Source organism: Coturnix japonica, chromosome 2 (genome assembly GCF_054131305.1).
Source record: "Coturnix japonica strain WE chromosome 2, WE-NBRP24, whole genome shotgun sequence".
In the NCBI taxonomy this organism is placed as follows: domain Eukaryota; kingdom Metazoa; phylum Chordata; class Aves; order Galliformes; family Phasianidae; genus Coturnix; species Coturnix japonica.
Genome location: NC_140664.1, coordinates 67,796,562 through 67,823,558, shown reverse-complemented (window position 1 = coordinate 67,823,558; position 26,997 = coordinate 67,796,562). Strand labels below are relative to the sequence as shown.

The 26,997-nt window shown below is 41.6% G+C and overlaps 2 protein-coding genes across 4 annotated transcripts; both read left to right on the top strand.

Moving 5' to 3' along the window:
* The first annotated feature begins 5,516 nt into the window (after window positions 1–5,516).
* Window positions 5,517–22,346, top strand: LOC146761911 (DNA topoisomerase 2-beta-like). 3 transcript variants are annotated; one of them, XM_085537739.1, is made up of 15 exons: window positions 5,517–5,578; window positions 6,673–6,765; window positions 8,230–8,351; window positions 9,154–9,302; window positions 9,882–10,113; window positions 11,883–12,017; window positions 12,494–12,694; window positions 17,621–17,816; window positions 17,943–18,034; window positions 18,477–18,632; window positions 18,797–18,880; window positions 19,863–20,021; window positions 20,983–21,093; window positions 21,562–21,659; window positions 21,874–22,346. In XM_085537739.1, exons 3-10 carry the CDS (start codon window positions 8,328–8,330, stop codon window positions 18,618–18,620), a joined length of 1,173 nt encoding a protein of 390 aa, XP_085393865.1. In that variant the 5' UTR covers window positions 5,517–5,578; window positions 6,673–6,765; window positions 8,230–8,327; the 3' UTR covers window positions 18,621–18,632; window positions 18,797–18,880; window positions 19,863–20,021; window positions 20,983–21,093; window positions 21,562–21,659; window positions 21,874–22,346. The 3 variants fall into 3 exon arrangements, with proteins under 3 accessions (XP_085393865.1, XP_085393867.1, XP_085393866.1); XM_085537741.1 differs by lacking the exons at window positions 17,943–18,034; window positions 18,477–18,632; window positions 18,797–18,880; ... (2 more) ...; window positions 21,562–21,659; window positions 21,874–22,346 and adding exons at window positions 13,559–14,308; window positions 16,573–16,738 and having other exon boundaries at window positions 5,520–5,578; window positions 17,621–17,764; XM_085537740.1 differs by lacking the exons at window positions 17,621–17,816; window positions 17,943–18,034; window positions 18,477–18,632; ... (3 more) ...; window positions 21,562–21,659; window positions 21,874–22,346 and adding exons at window positions 13,559–14,308; window positions 16,573–17,397 and having other exon boundaries at window positions 5,520–5,578.
* Window positions 19,902–25,719, top strand: LOC146761910 (uncharacterized). The gene is made up of 8 exons (XM_085539217.1): window positions 19,902–20,121; window positions 20,983–21,093; window positions 21,562–21,659; window positions 21,874–21,964; window positions 22,440–22,457; window positions 23,231–23,289; window positions 24,017–24,034; window positions 24,619–25,719. The coding sequence occupies exons 1-8, from the start codon at window positions 19,902–19,904 to the stop codon at window positions 25,411–25,413; spliced, it is 1,410 nt and encodes a 469-aa protein (XP_085395343.1). The 3' UTR covers window positions 25,414–25,719.
* The last annotated feature ends 1,278 nt before the right edge of the window (window positions 25,720–26,997 follow it).

Below are 26,997 nucleotides of genomic sequence, written 5' to 3'. Positions count from 1 at the left end.
GTTCCTCCGGTGGCAAAAGTTGAATCACAGCGCCACCTGCTGGAGACCGACATCTCGAGGGAAGCAGGATGGATGTTGCAGCCAAATGTGCTCCTCCACCACTGGTTTTCTGAGACGTACCCGTGAGCACCACACATTTGTACGGTCTGTCTGTCCGTAGAGCTACAAAGGCAGAAGCAGAACATCTATATGGTTTGTTGTAGCTGTGGGTTGTGACTGATATCACTCCTTGGATCTGTTACACTTCACAATTGCGTTCAGAGTTTTTTCAGGTCATCCTGGCTTTCTGGTGCTCCCTGCACAGTGACACCATCTCTTCTGTCACCCCATTTAGTCAAACTGACTGTGATTTGCATGTAGCTCCTCCACGGTGCTTCCAAATTCCTAACAAAGTGGGAAATGAGCCAAGGGACCCATCTGATATCTGATAGATGCTGACACAAAAGCAATCTGTCATAAAGCCCTTTGCACTGATGCGATTCAGTGTAATACCTAGCATGGGTTTGTTTACCTTTCCTTGAGGCTGCAGGTCATTTCTAGCAGTAACAATGCTTACTGCAGGTCACTCAACACCACGTTATGACTATGAGTCTTATTTGAAATCCATTCCTAGCCATGAGAGCTGGGCAGTATTTAAATAGTGCTTCATTTGAGCTCAGGATTGGTGCATCCCTAAAGGTAGGAAATAGGGAAGGGGGGTGTCTGATAAGGACAGCACTTCACCGGGACGGTGCCACAGCACCTTCTTACCTCTTTGATTGGAGCTCCGTGGTGGGGCTGGGGCCGGCACACTGCCTGTGCTCTGGCCCCTGGCTCTTTTTTTTTAGCAGGCAACTGCGCTGCTGCCTGTTGCTCTTCGTCCAAGCCCTTGCGTTTCCCTCCAGCCAGGGTCTTGGAGACAGAGCGGGGGCACACAGCCAGGGAAGGTCTTCTCCCTGAGCTGGGACCTGCTATTACTGGAAGCCCTCCACCCTGGAGATGATCTCTCCCAGAAAGCACTTTCTGCAGCACTTTCACGTTGTTCTTTCCATTTTGCTCATGTTGTACATCTATTATAATCAAGAAAGGAGAAGCAGTTAGACTTCAAGGGAGCCAAAGGCTACTTTCAGTCTGCAGAATGGGCCACAAAACTGGGAAATCTCATCTTGAGTGCTCGCAGCAGCAGATCTTAGGTGAAGTGTGGGTTTGCATTTCAAATCTGGACAGGGAAGGTAATTGAAAATCGCAGGGACGAAGACCTCAAGCAACATGCAGCAACAACACTCCCAGGAAAGAACAGACAGAAAGCCTGACTAGAACGACATCAAATCAAACCCTGATGCCTGTTGTGCCTCTGTACCTCTCTTGGGTGCCACGTCACAGGCTGCAGTCCTCCCCAGACCTGCCGCAAGGCTGCGCTTTGCTGGAAGGCCGCTTGCGTCATCTTCTGGCAGAAAGAAACAAGAAATACTTGAAGAGCATCTCTTGGGAGGAAGATTTGAGCACAGCCAACCACCAACTTCAACTCTCCAAGTGTAGTTCCTACCATTTTCCTTTTTGCTGCTACAGCATGGTGCCATTTCTGCAGTCAGCACAGATCTGCAGTGGACTTTCTTCACTCTTCCATCACACATGCACCCCTTCATGCAGCCCTATTTAGAGGCAGGTACCCACACCACAGCTCACAAGAGGTTCTTACCTGCATGGGCTTTCCGTTTCCCACCTTGCCCAGTACCATTGCATGGACGCACGGGCTCTGTCCCTAAAAGAAGAGATTGTGTGTTGATTTCACAGATGACAGTAGCAGTATTGTCCTGTTAGCCCGTGTCCACCCCCCACTAAAGAAAGACCCTGTTTTACAGACAGAAGAGAAACTCACTTTTGCGTGGCAGTAAGGACAGTCCATTCCCATTGCGTCCCTCTGTGCGCTGAAAGGTGCAGCTGGATGTCTGGCAGCTGCGCCACCTCTGAAGAGAGAAAGGAAGAAACGGTGGTGGGAACAGGCAGCTGAGTTTGGCAGAGAGCTTCCAGATCGTGCCAGAGATGGGATATCAGAGTTCTGAGACATCATTGATCACTAAGGGAAAATACAGCCTGAGCCCTGACCGTGCCATTAGCCCAGGCTGTCAACAGTGAGCGCAAAATCCAACCACTTACTGAGGTCCCAAAGGACCAGCAGGGCTCCCCCTGCTCCACTCCTTCCCCTTACAAATGAGAACAAGGAAGAAAAGTCAAGCCGAAGGAACCCAGCCATACCAGTCTCTGATTTGCGCAGAGCTCTGTAGAGAGTGTTATTTACAGCTGGTTAGCTGAGAAGGGTCATAAACACAGTGCAGCTAAGCAAGCAGCCATACCACCTGCAAGGACAGCAAGAACAACAGGATGCCCTGTGGTGAGAAACTAGCCATGGTTTTGTGATCTCAGCAAGGGAGTAACTTTCAGGATGATAACTACAAGTTGCAAAGATACTTGGGGATGGTATGTAATTGGGAACCAATTATGAGCTCCGCTTTTGCAATATGTATGAGCTAATTATTCGTATTATAAATGTACGTGCAGCCAAGGAATAAGCGAGATTAGCTGATCATATGTCAATGACAGGTGTGGTCATTTGCTTTTCTCCCACCATTCTAAAATGGAGCTCAAATGGAGAAGAAGCTGAAATTCCCTTCAGTAAAGCACTGTCACGTACACCTGGGGATGGACTGGTGATGTCTTTGCCTACAAGCCTGCTCCATCTTTGTGTCCATACCCCCGACTTGTTTCCTCCCGTGTCTGAGGAAAAGCAGCCACCCTATGTTTGCAATTTCCAGTAACTGACAGCAGACACACGGCAAACACTGAAGTACCCACTCGCCCAAATGGGGGGCAATGGCATGGGGACATCCATGCTCCTGCCCAGCACTGCCCCAGGAGCTGCCCTGCCCTGGGAGGTCTGTGCACAGGGTGAGCGGTAAAGACAGCAGGTGTCCCTGAGTTGTCTCCATCAGATGTCACACAGGAGCAACACACAAACCACACACAGGTGAGTGCTGCGCCCTCACTCAGCAGAACCGTGGTGGGAAATTCTCATGTGGGGCCAGCGAGTGAAACTGCTGAGGCTGGTGACACGACGCTGAACTTTCAGCAGGTCAGGGCACCGGGTCGTCCCCCGGTCACGACGTCCCGCTCTGAGTCAGGCAGTGCCTGCAGTGCGTGCTCCCAGTGGGGCTCGGTGTAGAGGTGCTGCTCCTCGGGGGCCTCCCTGCTGTGTGTGTGTCCCATCGCATTTTGGCATGTGGCCCCATCCTCATTTTTTCACCCCTCAGCACCTGTTCAGCATTACAGTCCAGAGGCCCCAAGCTGGGGACGAGGCACTCCATCAACCTGAGAGCGGAGCGGAGCAGCGCAGCCAGCTGCTGCCAAGGCCGTATGTGTCGGCCAGACGGGTTTTGCCTCAATCACTCACTACGCAAAGCTGTGCCATGATGGGGACTGGCACCAGTAGTGCTGAACTGTCATTAATTCCATGTCTGAAAGGCCCCCGGAGGTGGCTGTGACTGTCTGGCTGTCACGTAGCATTGCAGCAGCCTGTCTACAGTGTGGGGAAAGGAAGCAACATGAGAGCAGAGGAGGAAATGCCACTTCTCACAGACAAACCTGCTCAACTGACAGCAGCTCCCACCTCCAACAGATGGGCACTACAGGAACGCCTCTTCCAGGGAGCAGAGCAACTACGGGAGAGCCAGGAGACATGGCTGCTGCAAACATCACTTGAAGTCTCAGTAAATAACATGCTATGGTTGTACTCACCCTGAAACCTGAACTACTGAGTTTGGTACACGTAGTCACCACTTCCACGTGATCAACGCTCGGTTAAAATCCCATGTAAGACTGCATTAGGGCTGGGATCATCTTGCGTTTAGCATGGAATTCCCTTGTATTCCATGCTAGGTATGGCTGAGACTTGATTCCAGGTGTGCCTCTGAACTTCTGCTTGCAGCCCCCAGCAGAAATCTCCCACAAGGACACAGAAATTAGCAGCAACTGAAAAAAAGAAGTGATGGCTGATGGTGGTGGGGCCTCTCCTATTCCTGTCCCCGTTCTGACAGCCCCAGCAGCTCAGGTTAGCCTACATGGGGTCGAGTCCACAAATGCACATAGATGTTTCTCCATCCCCCCCGAGGCAAGGAGCAGAGGTGATACATGAAGAACTGCCTCTGACTCGCACAGTCGTTCAGTATAAATGGACTCAAATCTTCTTGCCTTCTAATTTTTCCTTATTTCCCAACCTTTCTTCCAGCCTAGATCTGATTTACCTTTAAGAGAAAGCTCTCCCTACAAGGCACAAAGCAGACATACACGCTGGATGATAAAGTTTATTTTTCTTTTTTAATTCCTGAGGTTATAAAAGGAAAACAAAAAAGCATCAAGAAACATTCCAGTATGTAACTGCCTACACCTCTGTGACTGCACAGATGCTGGCATATACAGATCTCTTCTTTCCCCCATGTGGAACATGAAATTTGATGCGAACGGGACTTGCAGTTCTTTGGCAGCTAAAACCAGAAGATGTGTCTGATCAAGTTACAGTATAAGTGTCTGAGTATAATTAAAACTACAGTGCAATTTCAAGTCTTATAAAGAGCAAATTTGACTACCCAGAGTACAAGCCAGTAATTGATACTAGTTTAGGGAGAGAAAAAGCCTCACAGTATGGTGCTATTAATATACATGCCAGGGCTGTATAAAGTTGGCCTATTTATGTACAGAATGGTCTGTATTAGTTTAAATTATGTCTGAGGCCAAATAACCTGTTAAGACTGATACTTATTGTCTAAAATGAAATCCTGACAATTCTGTATGAAATTAGTCATCTATTACTCAGCGAAGAACTGCTGACTACTCCTAATGCTGTTAACAGAAACTTCATTTGTATTCCCATCCATATTTTTGCTGCTGCAAGCTATAATCCAAGCCCCAAGCTCAACTTCAAGCATAATGGGGTTTAAGATTGTAGGCCCTACCAGGTCTCATGACAAGAAAAATATTATTTCACATTCTTCAGTGTTCGTAAGGACTTATTTTCCTAGTAATGCTTCTGGTCATTTGTCACTCAAGTGGTCTAGGAATTATATAGACACATGGAAAGGACACAGAGTAAAACTGTGGGATTTTAGACGCTTTTTTACAAAAGCTTAAGCTGAAGCCTTCAGAGGTCTGTGTCTCACTCCAATTATTGGAAGAGATGGTTCAAATACACATATATATACACCCAGAAAAAGATGAAGACAGCAAACGAAGCCAATGTTTTCCGATTGATTTATTACAAGTTCTAAGCAACAGATGGGAAGATGGGAAAGTTGGTGAGAAAAGAGAAAAATTCTAGGAAATGATTTGCAGAGTAAGGATAGTCCCCATCAGGGATCCAGCGGCGTCTTGTTGGTCTGCAGGGAGGCAGCAAATTGGTCAGTGGTATCTCACTAATATGCAGTTGGGCAGAGAGGTACCTCCATTGCATCCTTTCTGTTACCGGGGCAACAGCTGTTTGTTGGGTAACTCCTGCTTAGTTACCGGGGGCATCGTGCTCTGTTTGTCACAGACAGGTAGCTGTCTCAAGGTAATTAACCATTAATTCCAAAAGCTTGTTGAGCGGGTTATATCTCAGATGGCTGCCACTGAGCAAGCTTTGAGCCAAAAATTGTTAATGTTCTGACTTTTCAAACTGTTGAGCTTTGCTCACAAAGGCAGCCAAGCTGAAGCTGAACTGGGTGATATTACTTTATCCCTTTCTCTTATGCAGGAGAGTGCTTGAAATGATGGTAGCTCTGTCTTTTACTCCATAATAAAAGAAGCAGTACCTCAGTAACTCACAGAATTTTCCCAAAGTAGTTAAAATTTTACTTGAACTGCATATTCAGTCTTTATGCATTCTTCTCTTCTTTGTTTTGGAGAAGAAATTCACTGGATGGGAACTCCTGTAAGAGATCAGTCTTTCAGAACATTTCTGTGCCATTTTATAGTGATACGTTGTTGTTTTAAAGTGATGCCTTGTATTCATAAAGACTCTCAGTCAGCTAGCCTAAATTCTCATTTAGTCTTTATAAAACATCAATTTTGTTAAGCTGTCAGTTTCCTCTGAGGCCTTGTTCTAGCCACGCAGGAACAGCTACAGATTACCGGCATTCTGTGGCTGACGTGGAGTGGAGCTGAAATGGAGAGGATAACAGGAATGGAGTATCTTTTCTAATACCGTCAGATAATTGTATTGATGATATACTAAGTGGTGAGCCCAACCTTAAAATTGCATGCAGATTTTCAAAGTAGTATTTAAATGATGTCACTGAGAGCGATGTGAGTTAGAAAAACCTTCTGCGGGAGTGTCCAATAGGTCACAAGCCTGTACTGCTGCACAAATGTAAGCATTAATCACATGGTTTATCTATTTAAATACTGAGTATTTGATCAGATAGTTCCCTACACCAGGTCGCACAGGTAGGCGTCCAGGCAGGTCTTGAATATCTCCAGACCCCACAACCCCCCTGGGCAGCCTGGTCCTGTGCTCTGTCACCCTCACTGTAAAGAAGTTCTTGTGCACATTTGTGCAGAACTTCCTGTGCTCCAGTTTCCAGATGTTTATACAAACATATCTGTTTATTTGCTTATACAAACAAATCAACACTTCTAATGTTATGAAACTGAAATTTTTTTTAGGCGTTCATTAAGAAGAAGATTGGTGATCGAAAAGAGTGGTTAACAAACTTCATGGAGGACACGCGACAGCGTCGACTACATGGCCTTCCTGAAGTGAGTCCTAAGCAACAGTAACAAATCTGGTGGATGAGATTTAAATGTAACAAGGTGTTTGTATTGAGTGAAAAATGTCTGTGGGTTTTTTTCAACAATATTTATATGGTACAGAGACAAAACATTTGACCTACAAGGACTTAATTAACAAGGAGTTGATCCTTTTCTCAAATTCAGACGATGAAAGATCTGTTCCCTCTCTTGCTGATGGTAAGCTGACCGTTTATTATGATTTGTTGGAATATTCTCTTTTATTGTTTTTTAAACTTGTGATTTGGTTTGAAAGCCAATATATTTAGGTAGAGTTTAGAAGACTTCTATATTTTTGTTGTTGTCATTTATACGCTGAGGAGTTATGACAGTTCTTCTGTGAAGAAGTTTAAACTGATGCTTTGTAGCCTTTTAGATTAACCAGAACTCTACCCCGGACATTACAAGTCCTTTGCTTCTGCTTAAACAGTCAGAAAAAGCAAGTCTTTTAGGTGCTTATAATAATTACAATTCAAGTTGTATCTGAATTTAGATAAAAATGAAAGGGTGAAATGTTTTCTCCCATCATGTAGCACAAAAACTCTTAATGCTTATTGATCCTTCATGCAGTCATCCTATGGTTCTCTAAATCAGATTTACTAACTCTTCCTTTGCAATGGCGTGGGTATGAAAAGAAGCATCTTTTACTGCACAGTTTGTTCTTCATGTGTAAAGCTGTCTGCAGGCAGCATGAAAAGAAATTTCTGCCTGTATTTTTGTCAGTATAAATATGCTTACTAAGATATGGTAAAAAAACCTTGAGGTTTCATAAGACAAAAAGGAAAAAGCATTTATCTCCGGTTTCCAAACTGGATGATATGCAGACAAGTTCTGCATATCAGAACAAGGTCCCATCCACAAAGATGGTGTAGTTCAAGTGTACAGGTACATCAAGTGTACCTAAACGATAAAGATAAGATCAAAGAGAATGGCTTCTTAAAACTGTAAAAGATCTAGGAGGGATAGAAATAGCATGTATTTTTGTTTTATCAGAAATAGTTAAATTTCAGAGTGCTTTAAAATAAGTGTAAGCTACAATTACAGTTGTCACTGCTGGATTTGTGTTGATTCTTAGGAAAAAGATTTTGCTCACTATACTGGAAAGAAAAAAACTCTTGACTTGCACGGGTACATTTAGGATGAAATTATACTTATTAGAATAGTGTGTGTGCTACTGGCTTAAAGGGTTAAGTTTCCATTCTTCGGACAACTTTTTGTTAAAATATTCATTTCTACTATTATTTTTATTATCTTAAAATAATTGAAAATAATTTATTTTGTTAAAATTACAGTATGCATTTTTTTCCCCTCTAAAGTTTAAGTTTCTTTCCAGAGTTTAGAAATGAGAAACAAACCAAAATCAAGATGTATTTTTTTTTTTCTTAGAAACCAATGCTTTTTTATGTGTTGAAAATGGGATCTTCTTCTTACTAGGTTTAAAACCAGAGCAGCGCAAGGTTTTGTTCACTTGCTTTAAGAGAAATGATAAACGTGAAGTAAAGGTTGCTCAGCTGGCTGGTTCTGTTGCTGAAATGTCAGCTTATCACCATGGGGAGGTGAGTACGAAGAGTAGAAAAGTTGTGAGAATTTGTAGCCTGAATGTTTACTGTATTAAAATTCCAAATCTTTTGACTCAATCTACTAATTACAGGTTTAATTTTAAAGAGTTTGAGCCGAGCAGTAAATACTTTAAAAAGAAAATATATTTCCACTATGTCCAATTCCTTATGCGTGGTGGTATTACCAAATAGTTAATGGGTTATGGAGAAACGGTAAGTAGATAAGTACATAGTAAACTTATTCCATATTCTCAATCATAGTAACTATGTGCAATGGAAATTTTTGGTGTTGAACAAAAAATAGAGTCTTTTAAGGTAAGAAGGGTACAGTGTTCTCCAGTACCTGATACAATATTGAAACAATGGTTGCTTCTATCTCTTGTTTATGTTTATCTGAAATATCAACGTGAGTTGCCATATTCATTCTCTTTCCATCCTTTCATCTTTGCCTTTGAATGCAGTGAGTAGTAGTTTGTGCAAGAGAAAGCAGGTGCAATCATTTTTTGCCCCTTTATTTACTCCAGAAAAGTGTTTTAAAAATCTGAGAAAACTTTGGGTTTTTCCATGCATTGAGTACAAGGACATTTAACTCAGGGAGGCAATGTGGCTACAAAAGAAGGAGCTTTATGCTTTGCCAGTAGCTCTAGTAAGAGGCTATGTTCCTTTCTCAAGCTGACTTCTTTGAAATTGAGGTCAGGTTAGTCACAGAATTCCTGGACATTAAAAATCTTCCTTCTTGACTGATTAGGAAAGAGTGTACTTCTAATGTTTATTTCTGTGAACATGTATTTTCTTGCAGCAAGCATTAATGATGACTATTGTCAACTTGGCTCAGAACTTTGTTGGAAGTAACAATGTTAATCTTCTACAACCTATTGGTCAGTTTGGTACCAGGCTTCATGGTGGAAAGGATGCTGACAGCCCTGGCTGTATTTCCACTATGCTAAGGTAAACATATTGTCGATGGTTTACATTAAGCTTTTGAAAAGCTTTATTATCGAAGTAGTCCTTTCACAAGAGTAAAGGATTTATTTTATTTTATTCTTATTTTTTTTATGTGAAAGGAATAGGAGAGGATTAGTCTGTTTTGATAGCTGTTAGTGCTCAATTTTTGCCTTATATTTGTAAGTGTGGTTTTTCATCTTGAGTTTTCTGCAGAGATTTTCTCTGCATAGAACTGCTGCATAAAATGTAGCTTTCAAGGAATTAAACTCTGAATTATAAAGATGAAGACTGAAAATGCTGTAGACTTAGGTCTGTGTGCTGTGTGATCAGTTGTTAGTGTGTTATGTACATGTGTAACTGGGAAGGAAACAGACATCATCTGTTATTAGTATGCCATTCCATTGGGAAGAACTTTGTCTTCTCAGGAGGTGTGTACATTGTAATTTCAGCTTCAGAATGGCAAAGAATAGAAGACATGAAAAAAATAGGTCATATTTGGACACAGTGAGGGTTAAAGCACTTAGACGTGAAAACTAGTGGGACTCCAGTTAAACAGATTTTTATTTTCTTTCTTTCTTAAAGCCCTTTAGCCAGGCTTCTTTTTCCACCAGTGGATGACAACTTGCTGAAATTCCTTTATGATGACAACCAACGTGTAGAGCCTGAATGGTATATGCCCATCATTCCTATGGTTTTAGTAAACGGAGCTGAAGGAATCGGTACTGGATGGGCTTGCAAACTTCCAAACTATGATACCAGAGAGATTGTAAACAACATCAGACGAATGCTGGATGGCTTAGATCCCCATCCCATGGTAAAAATAATAATATACACTAGCATTTTATACACTTGGTAATCAAATCTAATTTTGTGCTTAGGAAATGTAGTCATATAACTCCATGAATGCTTGATTATTGAAGTATCGAGGTTGAACTGTCCTTGTAATTTTGCATGGGAGCCTTACTTGACTGTTGGAAAGTGATGTGGAGAAGTTCATCTTGAAGAAAAGAAACAGTGCAATTTGTGTATTTCCAGTTATTTCAGAGGACTTTCTGTTCTCTGTTGACAGTAAGACTTTGAAGTTTCAAGTCCTAAAGATAGTCATTTTGCGTGGGAGTAGAGTAGAAAGTTGTGCTGCTATTTCTTAGATGAGGTGCAAGTATTTATCTTCTTCCAAATATACAGTTTCCACCGTCTTATCCAAATTGTACTCTTCAACACATCTGTAAGCATAGGAGAAGGTACTGTCACTGTTCAAGAAAGTCAGCAGCTGCTAAACTGTATGTAACTTCTGCTCCTTTATTTAAAATGTTACAAGAAGTTTTTGGAAGTGCTGTATATTTCAAAAACACTTTGCACAGTAAGAATACTCGTGTGAACCCAGAACCTCTGTAATCAACAGCTAAGGTAATTTATTGAACCTTTACTTTACAACTAATTGATAAATGGGTATTGCTACTTTGTGTTGTCTAAGTCACGGGGGCAGAAACATCTCCACTTAGATCCCATTTCGCTGCCTCTGAGAGTGCAATATCAGTTTTCATGACTCAGTGAATTTTCTTTTTCAAATACTTGGGAACAATAATTAGAATTTTTTTAATTAATGCAATCCATTGCCCTTCCCTTAGGACTCTTAGGCCTTCTGTGTAGTCTCAAAGTCAATTGAAGCCTCACTGACAGATGGTGGCAGAACTGCCTCTTTCAAGCTCCTTTCTGTATTCTGGTATGGTTCGTGGCTGCATGGTAAGCTGGATAAGGGAATCAATTCAGTTAAAATAAATAATGACAGTAATTAAAAGTCTGTCACCACATTAGTTGATGTTTAAACTGAATGGGTTCCACTATCTTTGCCAAACAGCACATGAATGTGTGTGCCCCGGTGGCGCAGTGGTAGGAATGCCGCCTTGCAACACTGGGGCCCGGAGTTCGAATCCCCCCTGTGGCGCAAGTGGTAGAAGTGCCGCTCTGCTACACAGAGGCTCGAATCCCGGGGGCTGGACTCGATGATCTCTAAGGTCCCTTCCAACCCGCACGAGACTGTGATACTATGATACTATGAATAAAAAAAAAAAAAAAAAAATAGCTAGGGAAGGTAGCCCAGTTTCTCCATTTCTTTTAGTGCTGATGTAAACTTAGAGTGAGACTGGGGTATTAATGCACTTTCTGTCATGTGTTAGCTGTGTTTGCTTTTTTCTGGGAAAAAAAAATACAAAAAGAAAACCAAATTTAAAAAAACCAAAACAATAAGCTACTAAAATAAAAAAAATTGAAACAAAAGGAAAGAACCTCACAACCAACAAACCAAAGAAAGACAAATACCATTTTCCTGGATTCAGCTACATCTTCTTAATTATGTACCTACTCTTTAGGTAATAAGGTAATTGCTTCTGTCACTTGCACATGTGTATCTTTTGGGCTTTTTTTGGTAATGTTTTACTATGACATAAGATTATTACCAGCATGAGATTAGCACAGTATAAAGTGACAACTGTAGGGTGCATGGGGAAAAATAAAATAAAAATTCTTCTCTATCATACTAGTAAGTTTCTTAGCATTCCACTGATTTTTGTTACAATTTCCAAGCTTCCAAACTACAAAAACTTCAAAGGATCCATTCAGGAACTTGGTCAGAACCAGTATGTGGTCAGTGGTGAAATATCTGTGGTGGATAGAAACACTATCGAAATTACAGAGCTACCTGTAAGGACATGGACCCAGGTAAGTTACAGTGAAGAAAAAAAGCTCTATATTAAACAGTTTTATCCTACATGCAGGAGAACATTTTAGTCCACTTCTGATCGTTTTATATATGTGGAAAGAAACATGGTTTCATTCTTTTCTTTGCCTTTGTAGAAGAGGGTTCTACTTGTACTATCTCATCTACTGTTCATACTACAAAGAACAACTGCTTCTTCTGCTGAGTTAATACATAATCCCCTTCCCTCCAAACTCCCCCCCCCTTACCCCACCCTTTTTTTTAAGTAGACTTTCTTGACCTTGTAGAATGGCTCTTATGTTTTTTCTAATCCCAGCTTTCATTTTACAGGTTATATTGGTTTTGTAAATTATCACTGTTTTCAGCTGTGGTACACAAGTTGAAATCTTAGCTTGGTTGTGAGCTTGGTTTAAAGAATTAGGAATTTAAAGAAGTTGGAATAAGTGTTGATGTTTTTTTGCTATCTTTTTCTTAATAGTTGTACAAAGAACAGGTTCTGGAACCTATGTTGAATGGAACTAAAGAAACTCCAGCATTAATTTCTGACTACAAGGAATACCACACTGATATGACTGTGAAATTTGTTGTGAAGATGACGGAAGAAAAACTTACACAGGCAGAAGCTGCTGGATTGCACAAAGTCTTTAAGCTTCAAACAAGTCTTACTTGTAATTCTATGGTAACTTTTTTCTGTTTGACTATTAGAATACATACAGTTGCTTGTTGTAAACTTGAATGTTTTTGCAGTGAATTTGGCACGACTGAACAAATCTCTTCTTCGTAATTGCTGCTGACAAAAAGTAATTTTGAACTGTTTGAATTCAGTTGTCTTGGCGATAATGCAAGTCTTGCTTTTTTGATCATGTTGGGCTCCTTGAATTTTGAAACTTCACTGTAACTGTCTAGAATTCTAGTCTTTTTATGGCAGGTACTACTTTCAAACATTGTCACAAAGCAAAAATACACACATGCATGTGTTGAAAATGGCCTTGCTCAATCTATTGTGTAGATTATTTTTGAAAAGCAAATGCACCATATCAAGGTGAATGTAATTTTCACAGGTTTGAATAAGTGTAGGGACTACTGCTAGAATCTTTCTGTAAGGCTTGTATTTGTGTAGGAAGCAATCTGTCCTAGTGTATACATGTTAAAAAGTTAGATACCTATGTGAGTCTATTATGCATCCACTTACCAAACAGATACTTTAGACAGATCAGTTCCCCTAGAGAGGGATTTATTTCTTTCAGCTGACTATAAAGGGGTGCCCAGGGTGACTAGTTCACCTATAAATGTCTGAACTGGACGTGTCAGAAGTCAGGCATGTTGTATTAGGCGAAATCGGACCCTCGGGATGTAACGTGATAGGCCCTCCCCTGCTGGGTCATTCATATGTAAAAAAGATAAAGATGAAACAGGATACCTATATAAGGGACCCTCACATTCCAATAAACACCATTTTACCGCTCACCATAATGGTGTAGCAAACAGCTGTGACTTGGTCGGGGCCGTCGATACACATTCACAAAGGGACTTGACTTTCCAGGTTACCAGATCGAGGTAACAAATGGTGCCCCGTGTGAGGCAGGTCCTGGAGGTGAGTGTGCAATGGCTAAAACCGCGCTGACGGACGCGGTATCCACGGTTCGAGCCCGTGGAAGCACTCTCGGTGGGGTGCAAAGGGGAATGCAGCGCTGCGCCTATCCTACGGCCGATAGTTCGTAGAAGACCAGGAAGACTTCAGGTCTCTGGGTAAATGGATTCCGTCATTAGAGTAGTATTGCAACTTTGTAAAACCTACTATGGTAGGAAAGATACGCCTTCTAAGAAGGACTTTGCGGCCGTTATTAGTTGTCTTGAAAAGGAGAGAGAGCTTTCCTCTCCTCGGGTGATTTTGGATCACAATAAGCGGGACTCTTTAACTTTTTCGCTCTGTGAGCGCGCAAAGAATGAGCAGAAAGATGCTGAGCTAAAAACGTGGGGGTTGGTGCTTGGGGCGCTGAAAGCGGCTTGAAAAGAAGGGAAGACTGATGCTCAGCTCGGGGCTGCTTTGGGAATTGGGTCGGGAGGCCTTTTCTCTTGCAGATGTGAGGATTTGAAAGACAAAGACAAGGTGGCGCGAGCCATCCCGACCGCACCCATCACTCCGGCTGAACAACAAGCAGACGGCCCTGTCCAGCAGCGTTCCACACATTCCACATCCTTATCTCTTGACCCGCAGAAGCCTTCCTCGGAGGCCCCATATCGGTATCCAAAGCAACCGGTATCTTCTGCACTCCTTCGCCCATCCTTGGAGGTGGGGAAGGGGAGTGAGCAGGGGCGGGAGGATGGGTCCCTTCCTCGAGATGGGATGGGTTGTGGGTGTGGCTCCACCCCGGGGGGCGGGGTGGATAGGCGTAACCAAGATAGAAGCCAATCCGCATCAGCGGGGGCGGAGGCGGAGGTGTTCCTAGTCATCATAACCCTTCCCCAAGAGGGTGGGCTGCTGGTCGGTCTCTACCTGGGGGGAGGGAGAAGGGAGAACAAGAGCGACCAAGTCTCGGATTGGTCAAAGATAAGGGAGGCATTCCTTTTTATCGTTAATTGGGGGCCCGGTCAGGGGGCCCCGGGCTGGAGTGGAGTCTCTGAAGCAGAAAGAAGACCAGCTGATGAGAGAGCCACGGCAGTTGGAGTCGGTTAAACTCCTGCTGACAACTTGGAGGAGAGGAAGAATGCTTAGGATAAACTGTATTGATTATTGTCACTGTCGTTGTAATTGTTAAATGTTTATGGTATATGAAAGTATAAATGCAAATGGTATATGGAACTGTTAATGTTATAGGGATGTGTAAACATGAATGCTATATGGATGTGGAATTATTAATGTTACATGGAAGTGTAATTGAGGGTACGAGTAGTGGAATTGTGAAAAACAAAAAACAGGGAAAAGGTTACAAAAGAACAGTGAGTTAAAATATTGAATGTGATCTGCTCTAGCAGTTTAAGTGCCAGCAAGAGGACGCAAACCCCCGCGCTGCCCCTCCTCACTGCCTACCCCCCCGCCCTCCGCCGCTTGTGAAAGTAAACAAATCGTTACTTCTGAATGGGGACAAAAGCAAAACATTTTGAGTGCTCGTGCCCCTGGTTCAGTGTTAATCACTTCCCCTTCTGGGAACCATATTACAGACAAAGTTTTCTCCCTCTTTGTCTGCAGAGCTCTTTGCACCTCTGAAAGTCTCTTGCTAGTCCGAGCAAGAATGTCCTCATTTTCTCCCAATAATATACACATTTAGGGAACTAGGGTAGGGTACTTGGACAAATTTGTTGATGGAGCTTGGAAATTGTATGGAGGGGGAATTGTGGTGGTGGTGTTGGATGGAACGGTGGCAGCTGTACTAGAGCAGGATCTGAAGATCCCAGGATGAGTTTTGCCCGTAGTGGGCTGAATGCAATGTGCACACAGCAGTGCAAAGATATTTGTTTTCTGACAGTCACAGGTGCATCTCACTCTGTACTGCATCAAGAATTACTATCCTTAGATGATTTTTGTAACTATAGTAGGAGTCGATCAACAAGAAAAAGCTTACCAATTAAAAGAAAAAGGGAGGGGAGAGCTAAGGGTGAAGCAAGTAACAAACAATAGAAATAAGTGACTATAGCTGTTAATTTTTCTGAGTAGTTTGTATTGTAGAGAGATCTAATATAGTGGTTTGTTATGTTTTATGAGCAGGTGTTCCACCTGGGCTCTGTATCATGCACTGGCCATGCATATATGGAGCACATGTGAAAAAACCTTGCAATCTCTAGCAAGAATTAAAACAGGAGAGAATCTGTGATGGGTGAGAAAGGCAAAGTGCACTTTGAAGCAGGGGACACCCTGCAGGCACTGCCTATCGCATCCATCACTACTGTGTTCCTTCTCTCAACTTTTGGTGGTTTGCCACCTCATAGTTATCGATAAGTAATAATACATTAGCTTAGAAATTTTCATTTATAGAATTGTCTAAAATGAATGCTTGAATGACTGTGTATGTGTCAACTCAAAAAATTATGACCTTACATGTAACCTTATGTTTAGTGCATTATCAGTCAAGGTTTTGATTGAGTGGTGATGGTTATGTTAACATTTAAGTCCCCTGCAGCTCAGCAACACTGGGCCACTGCCATCGTGGTCCTTGGTGTGCTGCGACACATCAAGACAGACAATGGCTCGTGCTTCATCTCGAGATCTACTCAAGGAGCATTGGGGAATATCTCACTCGACAGGCATCGCTGGGAATTCCCAGGGGCAAGCAGTTGTGGAAAGGGCTAACCGTCTCCTGAAGGACAAGATAGGTGTCCTTGGGGAGGGGGAATGTCACAGTGGTAGGATCCCAATAGCCCAGCAGGCAGAAGTATTGGCACAGCACATTATGCAATCAATCATTTTGAACGAAGAGGTTATGCCGCAGTAAAGGACAGAGAATCAGGAAAAATTTTATGGGTCCCATCGAGAAAAATAAAACCTGATACAGTGATCACCCAAAAGGGCGGTCTGGGAGAAATGGAAAACTAATCGAAAGCTGAGTACTTTTCTTTCAGGCATGCTGTTTTACAGAAAAGAGCTGCAATAGATTTCCTGCTGCTGGCTCAAGAGGCACAGGTGCAAGGACTTTGAATGAGAAAATGGAGTTCCAGCAGATATACGAGAAGCTTTGCATAGAAGGATGAACTGTATAATATAACCAAAGATGCCTTGGACATACTGGTTAGAACACCACTAACATTATTACACACTGCACCACATACCTCTGCATGTTTACGTCACTTTTTAAATAACTCACCACAAAATTTAAATAAGGACTAACACTTTTATATATTAGGATTAGGATCGGCGCTTGTGTTGTAACGGGGCATGGTTTTGTTAAGCATGGGGAGAGGGAAATGTTGTATTAGGCGAAATCGGACCCTCGGGATGTAACGTGATAGGCCCTCCCCTGCTGGGTCATGCATATGTAAAAAAGATAAAGATGAAACTGGATACCTATATAAGGGACCCTCACATTCCAATAAACGCCATTTTACTGCTCACCATAATGGTGTAACAAACAGCTGTGACTTGGTCGGGGCCGTCGATACACATTCACAAAGGGACTTGACTTTCCAGGTTACCAGATCGAGGTAACAAGGCAGAACTGATTTTGCCTGTGATGTAAAAATGATTTATTTCTTTGTACTTGAAGGATTTCTGAGATGTTTAAAGTGGCAGTTCTCACATTGGAGGTTAGAGATTATAAAAAATACTCTTCAACTGCTATACGATTATTATTATTATTATTATTGTTGTTGTTGTTGTTGTGAATTTAGATAAAATTATAGTTTCAACTGAATTTTGGTGTCCTCTCCATATACTGGCTTTCTTCCTTGAAGATATAATCATATATCTTATGTTAAGTTTACTTGTGAATAAAAATATAACCTATCTAGCTATGTGCCGTATAGTCCCTGAGGAAGGTTTGAGCTGTCAGTCTTCAAAATGCTATTCTTCAAATAGCGTGCATGTGAGAGCAATAGAAATAAACTCATACATGAAGATTAAAAATCTTGAGTTATGAAATCTCTTTCAAGCCATATGTTTTCTCTTTTATAGGTGCTTTTTGATCATATGGGATGTTTAAATAAGTATGAAACTGTACAAGACATTTTGAAGGAGTTCGTTGATTTGCGATTACATTATTATAGTTTACGTAAGGAATGGCTTGCGGGAATGTTGGGTGCTGAATCTACAAAGCTAAACAACCAAGCTCGCTTCATTCTACAGAAGATACAAGGGAAAATTACCATAGGTGAGTAACACTCTCTAAAATAGAACTGGGAGGAAATCTGGAAGTGATTTAAATGTAGTAAAATGTATTTGTATCTAAGACATTGACTTTCACAGCATTGATTTTGTTTGTTTGTTTGTGTTGTAGAGAATAGATCAAAAAGAGACGTGATTCAAATGTTGGTTCAGAGGGGCTATGAATCCGATCCAGTTAAAGCTTGGAAAGAAGCGCAGGAAAAGGTGATGATCAGAATTCAATGGATACATTTGATGCTGTTGTTATAAATGATATTCATTTATCAAGATGTAAGTTTTTGTAGTAGTCTGATTAATTTATGACACAACACTTTAACAAGATTATTCATTGCTACGTTTCATTGGCTATCATTCTTACAAACACGAATTTTCATAAAAATATTGTTGCATAATGGTGGTATTCCAGATAGATAATTCTAAGACAACTAGATAATATAAAGGTAGAGAATGAGAAGTTCATACGTTCAGGGTTTTTATAGCACTTTGACAGGAACATGGCTTTTTGGAAAAGACAAGTAAAAATTTCTTGTTACTGAATCCATGAGGAAACACCTTAGTATTCCATCAGGGTATTTGGGGGAATTGCTGTTGTTCATTTACAGAGCTAAGATTAATCATATGTCTAATTCTGAATATTTCACTTCAGGCAGCGGAAGAGGAGGAGCCACAAAACTCAAATGATGATGCTTCCTCTGCTTCTGGATCGACTTCTGGCCCTGATTTTAACTATATCTTAAACATGTCTCTGTGGTCACTCACAAAAGAGAAAGTGGAAGAGCTCATTAAGTAGAGAGATTCATAGGTTGGTGTGCTGTGAGAGGCTTATTCTGAAATGATTTAATAATTACTGATGTGCCCAATTGTGAATGTTCTGTTCAGATAGTATGTACTAAGTTACTTGTAACTGATGATTCAGCTGACACATAACTTATAAACTTATATTTATATGCTACTTTCACATTTTAGGAGAGAGAACTAAATGACCTTAAAAGGAAATCTGCTTCGGATCTCTGGAAAGAAGACTTAGCAGCTTTTGTTGAGGAGCTTGAAGTATGTTTTACAAATCTTTCTAAAAATATATATTAAAAATAAGCAAAATAAACAAACAAAAAAGAAAGAAAACAAGGGAAAAAAAAAACCAAACAGATTGATCTTCAAATATAGGGGCAAGTTGGAAATCTGTTTTGGGCAGTTGACTTCCTATTTGTTGTCCTCAGGGACTGTTTCTTGTGTCCGTACAGTACAGTTCTTTTTCCAAGTCAGTGAAAGAAAAGCTACCAGGAACAAATTTGTTTTCAAATGACAAAAAATCTGTGAGTAGGAGCTAGCAATTCTAAGTGATCTAGCCAGTTGGGAAGCAGTAAGCATTATCAAATTCAAAGCCACAAATCTGGGAACAAAGCATGTAGACCAGAAGTGCTAGACAAAAGGCTTTTACCTTGCACCATTAGTATCTCTGGCAAAAAGGTAAAGGCGTATTGGTGGGTAACTTGCTGAGCCTCAACCTTCAGTGCTTCCTGAAAATGGCTGATGTAATCTTTTGAAGTAACGCAGGATAATACAAATGTTTATTCCTCTGCACATTCATGGTGCAGATGCAATTGGAAGTATTCTGTGCTGAAACCTCAACTTCTGTAATAAAAAACTGGAAAGGGCTGGAAAATGTGCCTTATAAAACTTACTCTTAAAGCTCACTGCTTGCTTTAAACACTGAAGGACTGAAAAGTTATATCAGTACCTGGAGATACAAGTGAGGAAGAGAAACTTGATGAAAGGAAGATATTCCAAAGAGTTCAAAAGTTTCCATTTGTTTGAGCTTGAAAAAAAGTGTAGTTTTTAACCACATGAAGTAGGGGAGAACTCACCAAGATTAAGTGACAGATTTTCCATTAGTAAAATGTGCGTTATAATTCAGCAGACAATTAAGGGCGGTCTTCTGCTCCATGTTAATAAATACTGAAAAAGCACCATGTTCCACTTTGCCTTTACTGAAAATGAACATGTTTCCCTCCCGTCCCTGGTTGTTTGTTAGAAAGTAGAAGCACAGGAAAGAGATGACATTCTGGCTGGTATGATTGACAAACCAATAAAAGGTGAAGTAGGTAAACCCAAGATGAAGAAGCTTCAGTTGGAAGAGACCATGTCATCACCATTTGGTGATGCCAGCAGGAAACTGCTGAAAAGGGAAAAGGTAAACCAACTGTTGCTGCAGTTACATTATTTAACTGCTGTGAATACAGCAGTCTTAGCAGCCTATATCGTTAAAGTAAAGAAAGAGAAGGAGGAGCCTGGTGAGATATCCTTACACAGTCATCATTAAGCTTGTATGAGAACTAATTTTGCATTAATTGTATTTTTAACACATTCTGAGAAGGGAAATATACCACAATAAGTATTTCATCTGATTTTCTTCCTTAAAGAGATGTGTAGAAATACTTCAAAACAATTCTGTATTACTTACAGCATACAATCCCAGTTCTCCCAACCATAAGATTTGTGCCCCAGTCTCCTTACAGCATTGTTGTCCTTCTCTGGACATGCTTCAGGGCCTGGATTCTTTCATGTAGTGAAAGACCAAAAACTGAACATGGCATTCAAGATGCGGCCTGGCCAGAGCTGAGTGGAATCATAGGTCACCAGCCAGGGGAATCACCTCCCTGCTCCTGCTGGTTGCACAACTTCTGATGTTTGGTAGCAGTTTAAATTATGTGCCTCCATTCTTCTAGATTCAAATAAGACTTTTTTTTCTCAAGTACCTTTGTAATCTGAGGCAGGCCCTGCTGAGTAACTTCCCCTTTCTGATATTTATGCGGTAACATAACTATACTTAAATGTGTAAAAATGTATTGTTTTCACTGATCTGATTACTATTAGCAATTTCTACAGAATATGTATGTGGTTTTATGTCGTAAATAGAAACTTAATGCAGTAGTCTTATGAATAATGGTATTGAGATTTATGCAGGGGAAAAGAAATAATTGGTTCTGATGCTTAGAGGAACATGGCTTGTGTAGTAGGCACATGGTACACGCTTAGCCTAGCTGTAGTATCAGAAAGGTGTATCTGTGAGATTGATCTTGACTGTAACCGATAAGGATGATTTAAAATATGCAGTGAACAAATCTTATTCTGAACATTCTCTGTGGTTGTAGATACAACAAAATTGGACAGTGACCAGGAGGATTCTCTTCCTGCTTTCTCATCATTTTTCACCCCAAAACAAACAGAGAAAATTCTAAGTGAAACAGTAGCTGCTAAAAAAGGTAAGTGTAGGATTACCCTCTAAATCAAGCCTTTTTTTCAAGTTCTTCACTTCCATCTTTGCATCATCTCTTCACCATCATCATCTTAAAAGTGGGAATAGCATTCATGTATTTCAAATTCAGTGGCACTGCAGGAGAAGGTGTGAATTTCTTCCAGCTTCTTAATGATATTAATTTCTTTCTTTCTACCATAATGGCAATACTTACTATGTAGAGATTTCAGCCTTTTAGTTTAGATTGCTTAAAGATTGCTAGAGAGAATGGTAACTCCAGAAGTAGTATAAAAGAGAGGGATAAAACTGAGAAAATCAACAGTTATGTTATATTTTCTGCCTTTTGAGAAGAAGCTTGAGCTGTAAATGAACTTCAACATTACACGCAGACATGATAAGATGTAGCAATGTCCCTGCTGTTTTTTCCAGCGTGCCGAACTCTGATGTTTTATTGAAATTATGTTCTCACACCTAGGAAAAGGGAGAGGGGCAACGAAAAGGAAAGCATCTGACTCATATAATGAAGGTGAATACAACTCTATGAAGAAGGCACCTAAGTCATCACCGTGCAAGGTCAGTCCTCTTAATGGTCCTTTCCACTTGTAAAAATAACCTAATGGCTCACTTTCAGTGAACGATGCATGTTCTTATGGCGGGGTGCTGATGTAGTAACTGGGTTGTAGCTGTGGTTATGTTAGAGCTGTTGGAGAATAGTTGCTTCAGGACTGAATGTCACGATGCGAAACGCACAGAGCTTCTCAAAGGATTTGTCTTTTCTTTTCCAAAGAAATCCAAGAAAGCCACTTTTGACCAGGATTCTGATGTGGAAATCTTCCTGTCTGGCTTTGCCTCCAAAACTGCCCCGAAGCCCCAGACAGGTCGGGCTAGAAAAGAAGTGAAATATTTTGCAGAGTCTGGTGAAGATGATGACTAAGTGCCCAAAGAGCACACAGCTGTTTTCCAGCGACTATCTTGTGTTGTCTTTTTGGTCCCTTCTGTCGCCAACTTTTCTACATTCGACTTATTTTATGTGATAAATGTAATTGATGGTTTTTATTCTTGTGTGTAGGAATTTTAACATCTTGTTCTTACACCTACAGTTTTATGCTCTTTTTTACTCATTGAAATGTCATGTATTTGTCTGACTGGCTCGTAGAGATGTTCTAGACAGCGGTGCTAAAGCACATTTTAATTGTCATGGTTACAAACAGCAAACCTGCTTTTTGAAATAAAGTTTAAACATTAAAAAATGGAAAACTCTTTGTTGTGTGTGTGTGCGTGTAACGTTGGGGCGGAGGGAGCGACTGCCACATGGGTGCTTTTTTAAAATAAATGTATTTTATTCTTTGCCAGGAGACTCCATGGAAAAAGGTAAATGGTATATGAACATAGAAAGCATTGTTAAACAATCTCAATGTACAAACAGAGCCAGTGAAAGTACATCACAGACTTGCTAGAATATATTTTAAAAAAAAATTTAAAAAAAAAATCCACTAGTGCTTTAAATGAAACCTAAGAAACAGACACTTTAAATCTGTTAACCATTCTACCAGAGTTTTCACTCTGCTTCATGGTGATTTAAGAAGGCCAAGAAGGCAGATTCTCTCCTTGTGTTTCTGGAAGTCCTGTCTGTACTTCCCTAGCACCTGGAAGGCCGCATGGCCCAGCTCGTTCCTGGTGGTCAACTCTAAAGGAAATACCCTGGACTCACTCATTTGATAGCTGTACATGAGTCAGCTGGTTATCATCCCATGAAGTTTCCCTAATGGCTTGTGAATAAGTAAACAAAAACATGGTAACACTGAGAAGTGTTTCTGTTTTGGAGGCTATCATTGCTGTAGAAATGCAGTATTTAATGGTGTAGATAGGTCACCAGCCAGGTAATAAACCACTTTTTCCATTTTAAAGTGATGTTAACAGTGGAACCAATGACATCTGAATAACTGATCTGGCAGTTAATGCTGACACCGATGTCTTTTCTGTGAGTGCAGGGATTTTTGTGTACTTTTTACAAGGAAGGAGATGCAAACTGAGGGCATCCAAGAGTAGTTTTCATATTAACTGATCAGACAGTCCTTGAAATTTCCTTTTCTGGATGTGTACAGTAGGTCCGTTTCATCTGGTTGGTGCCTTGATCGTTTTAGGTACGAGAGACAAAAGGAAAGCACCAAACATCCAGTACAGAAAGTACAGCCATACATCTGTATGTACAAAGTCATCAGAAATGCAAGCAGAATTGAAAGTCTGAGATCTGTCTTGTCACCATGCAGTCTTGAATGTTCAGAAAACAGAAGCTTAACTATTTTTATTTTCTTTTTCTTTTTTTCTTTCTTTTTTTCTTTTTGCATGAAATGGCTGATTTAGAGTTTCAAAAGTTTGCATTTTCTATTTGAAAGAGTTTAAACAGCAAGGAGTATATATCAATACATATGAAAATGTCTTGGTCTTTGTTGAGTTTTTACCTATCTATATATATACATATAGATATATATTGATATATAGATATATATTGAATCCAGAAAGTAAGCAGCAGTAAAAATGTTTTTTCTTGCTTTTCATCCCTGTACATAAGGTGTTAGGAATGTCTGATGTAGCTGGAATATGTCTTATTGCACCATAGGGGATTGACTGACACTGCAGTTATCCACCGAGCTAGGTGAGATACTCGGGCTGTGTTCTGCAGTGTTTCCATTTGAGGTTGGTGTCAGTGGTTCGTGTCCTTCAGAGTTCTCCAACATTTCTTGAATAAGAGGCGGCATGGATCCAGGAATTTCCATTTTCAGCGTAATGACACATTCCGCACCTTAAAGAAGAAAACAAAAGAGAAGTCCTCTCTATTAGGATGAGTTGTGCAGTTTCTTTTTCCATAGCATCATTGGTAGTAATTTCAGGGTATGTTATTTCAACAGCTTTGATGTCTCCCTCTATAGCTCTGCATACAAAATTATGTAAGTAAGTGAGCTCCTTCATTTAATGGCAGGAAAATTTAGCAAGATGAGCTCTCCTTAACAAATTGATTTAAAATGGTGCTCACAGCAGCCAACAGCACAGTACAGTAAATTAGATGAACCGCGTCTTTTCCCAGAAGGAACCAAAATGGTACCAAACGATGCTGAGAAATTAAAGGCAACTGAGATCACTTGGAAGGCGTTATAAATTGGAACGTACTTCCCAATTCCTAAGCTGGATGGGATCTGCAAAGCCTGCGGGAGGGCGAAATGTTGGGGGCTCCGTGCTAGGCAGGTGCAGTGCAATGCCAGAAGTAAATACTGCCTCACTGCAAACTGTGGAGTAAGGACCAGAATTCAACAAGCCCTTGTCTTATAAAAGAAGAAACTCAGCCAAAGGGATACTTTGGCAAAGCTGCCTTCTCAGGGGGTTGCAGGTGTTTAGAGCTAATTCATCATAAAAGTACACAGAAACCCTGTTTACATCTGATGTAACTGAAGTTAAGGGACTGTTCAGTACTTCCCAAGTGCAACTAAAATTCAGTGCATGTTCTAGTGCATGCCAGCTCTGTAGAACAGTTTAGAATAGGGAAGGAGTGTGCAAAGTTGTCAATAGCATGTATAAGATCAACTTCTACGGCTGCATCTTGTTTCTAACATGCATCAGTTTTGACAGGTACATCACCATTGTTCAAGCAACAAAAGCTAAATCTTCCAAGAAAAGGAGGATCCCGCGCAGCAAACTCGTGTGCATGGCTGTCTGGCTGGCATCTGTCAGCCTGTGCCTCCCTGAGATCATGTACAGCCAGAGCAAGCAGATCGGTGCTGTGACGGTGTGCAAAATGATGTACCTGCCCAACGTTGGCTTCTTCCTCCCGCTTCTGGTCATGGTTATTTGCTACACCCTGATCATCCACACCCTCCTCCAAGCCAAAAGATGCCAAAAGCAGAAGTCCTTAAAGATCATCATCATGATCATCATGGCCTTTCTCCTCTCTCAGTGCCCATACAACATTGTTTTGCTGATCAAAACCATCAACATGTACACCGGGGCGGTGTACAGCTGCCAGACCATCAACGGGCTAGACACTGGTCTGCAGGTCACCCAGAGCATCGCCTTCCTCCACAGCTGCCTCAACCCCTTCCTCTATGTCTTTGCCGGGGAGCGCTTCAGGATGGCACTGGCCAGGATGGTGCGGAGCACAGGCCGCTACTGGCTTGGAGGCCAGGAGCAGTGCTCCTCCTTGGGTGACAGCCAGGACCACAGCTCCAACTGGTCCTTTGCCATGCTGGGGCGGTGGCGGATGAGGAACTCACTCACCCTCAGCACCCATTTGGCCTCCTCTGTTGTTCCTGCCTCGTCCCAAATCCTTGTGTAAGCCAGTGTCTCCTGAGGGGTATCAAGTATGTCCTTTCAGACATCGTTCCTGCACCCTGAAGATTGCCTTGGAAGAGGGCTGGCCTCCGTGGTTGTGTCCAGGACTAAGCAGGGACACTGAGGGCCCTACATGTGCCTTCTTTGTGCCCTGCCAAGCCAGACCAGGCCTCGTTCACGTAGGGAAGTGAAACCTTCAGCACCATGCAGCAAAATGGAGCCAGGCATGTTGTGAGCCAAGCTGATGAAGGATAAGAGCTATTTCTGAGGCAGCTCTTAGAACCCATCCATGGCTCAAAGCACAGCCCAAACAGCAAGCCTCTCAGGAAAGCCATGAGCAGCATGCAAGGATGAACCATCTTCCCATCCACGGGGAGCAGTGAGAAGGAGCTGGGTGCTTGCTGCAGGCCAGCTCCACGATAACTCAATTTTTGGCCATTCCCTGGTTTCGGAAAGTGAAGGCTGTTCCCTGCACACTTGGGCACAATGCTGCTTTGTGGGACAGGCAAAGGAAAGCTAATATTCTGTACTCACTACAGAATTAAATCCTTCTCCTGTATTTTAGCTTTTTGATGTAAGAATTCAAGGCCATTGGATGCTCTGAGTTTTCTGTCCCTGAGCACTCAAACCCCAAACCGACGATTCAACAAACCATCAATTATGAGCTGGTACCTTTGCAATGACAACAAAAGACGTTTAACCCAGAACTGATGAGACAGAGAGTTGTAAGACCTCAAACCCATCATTAGCAACATTTTGGTTGAGATGCTCCTCCTGGGGCTGGTGGGGTACAAGGTGCGTGTAGGTGGGAGCTGCATCAAGCCTAAGTTTCTTGGGAACTGGGAAGGGCCGACATTGGCACCAGAAGAGCATGGGAGCTCTGCGGTACCACAAGGCTCCCAGCAATCCCGATTCACAACCCCGGCACCGCTGAGTTTATGCTGCTTGTTTTAGTGCTCAGGAGGCTTTCTTGTAAATAACCAATTTTAATAATCTGCTTTGGCATTAGGTGACTATCAGTCATTAAAGCATCTTGGTAAACACCGCTTTTCTGCAAGGCTTGGCACTGCTTTCCTAACTAACACAGTAAATCTGGGGATCTACTTTGATATACATTTTTTGAGGGCTTTTTACCGTTTTTCTTTTTTTTCCTTAGAGAAATAAATGCTGAAAGATATGTGCATCTTTTCCTGTATGTGTAAAGGCGGCATTTGTGATTTGCGCAGAACTCTGTAGAGAGTGTTATTTACAGCTGGTTAGCTGAGAAGGGTCGTAAACACAGTGCAGCTAAGCAAGCAGCCATACCACCTGCAAGGATCCAAGGACTATTACCCATTTCAAGCCAGGGACTGGATCCTGATACAGACCGGGAAGGAGACAAAGCTGCAACCTGACTGGGAAGGACCATTCCAAGTACTTCTAATGACAGAAACAGCTGTGAGAACAGCCGAGAAAGGATGGACTTATGACACACTGGTAAAGGCATCCACTAGCCCTGAGGCATGGGAACTGTTGCCACAGAAAAACCTTTAAAAGATAAGAATTAGAAGGAAATCATGAAAAGTTTTTTTATATATATATATTTTTT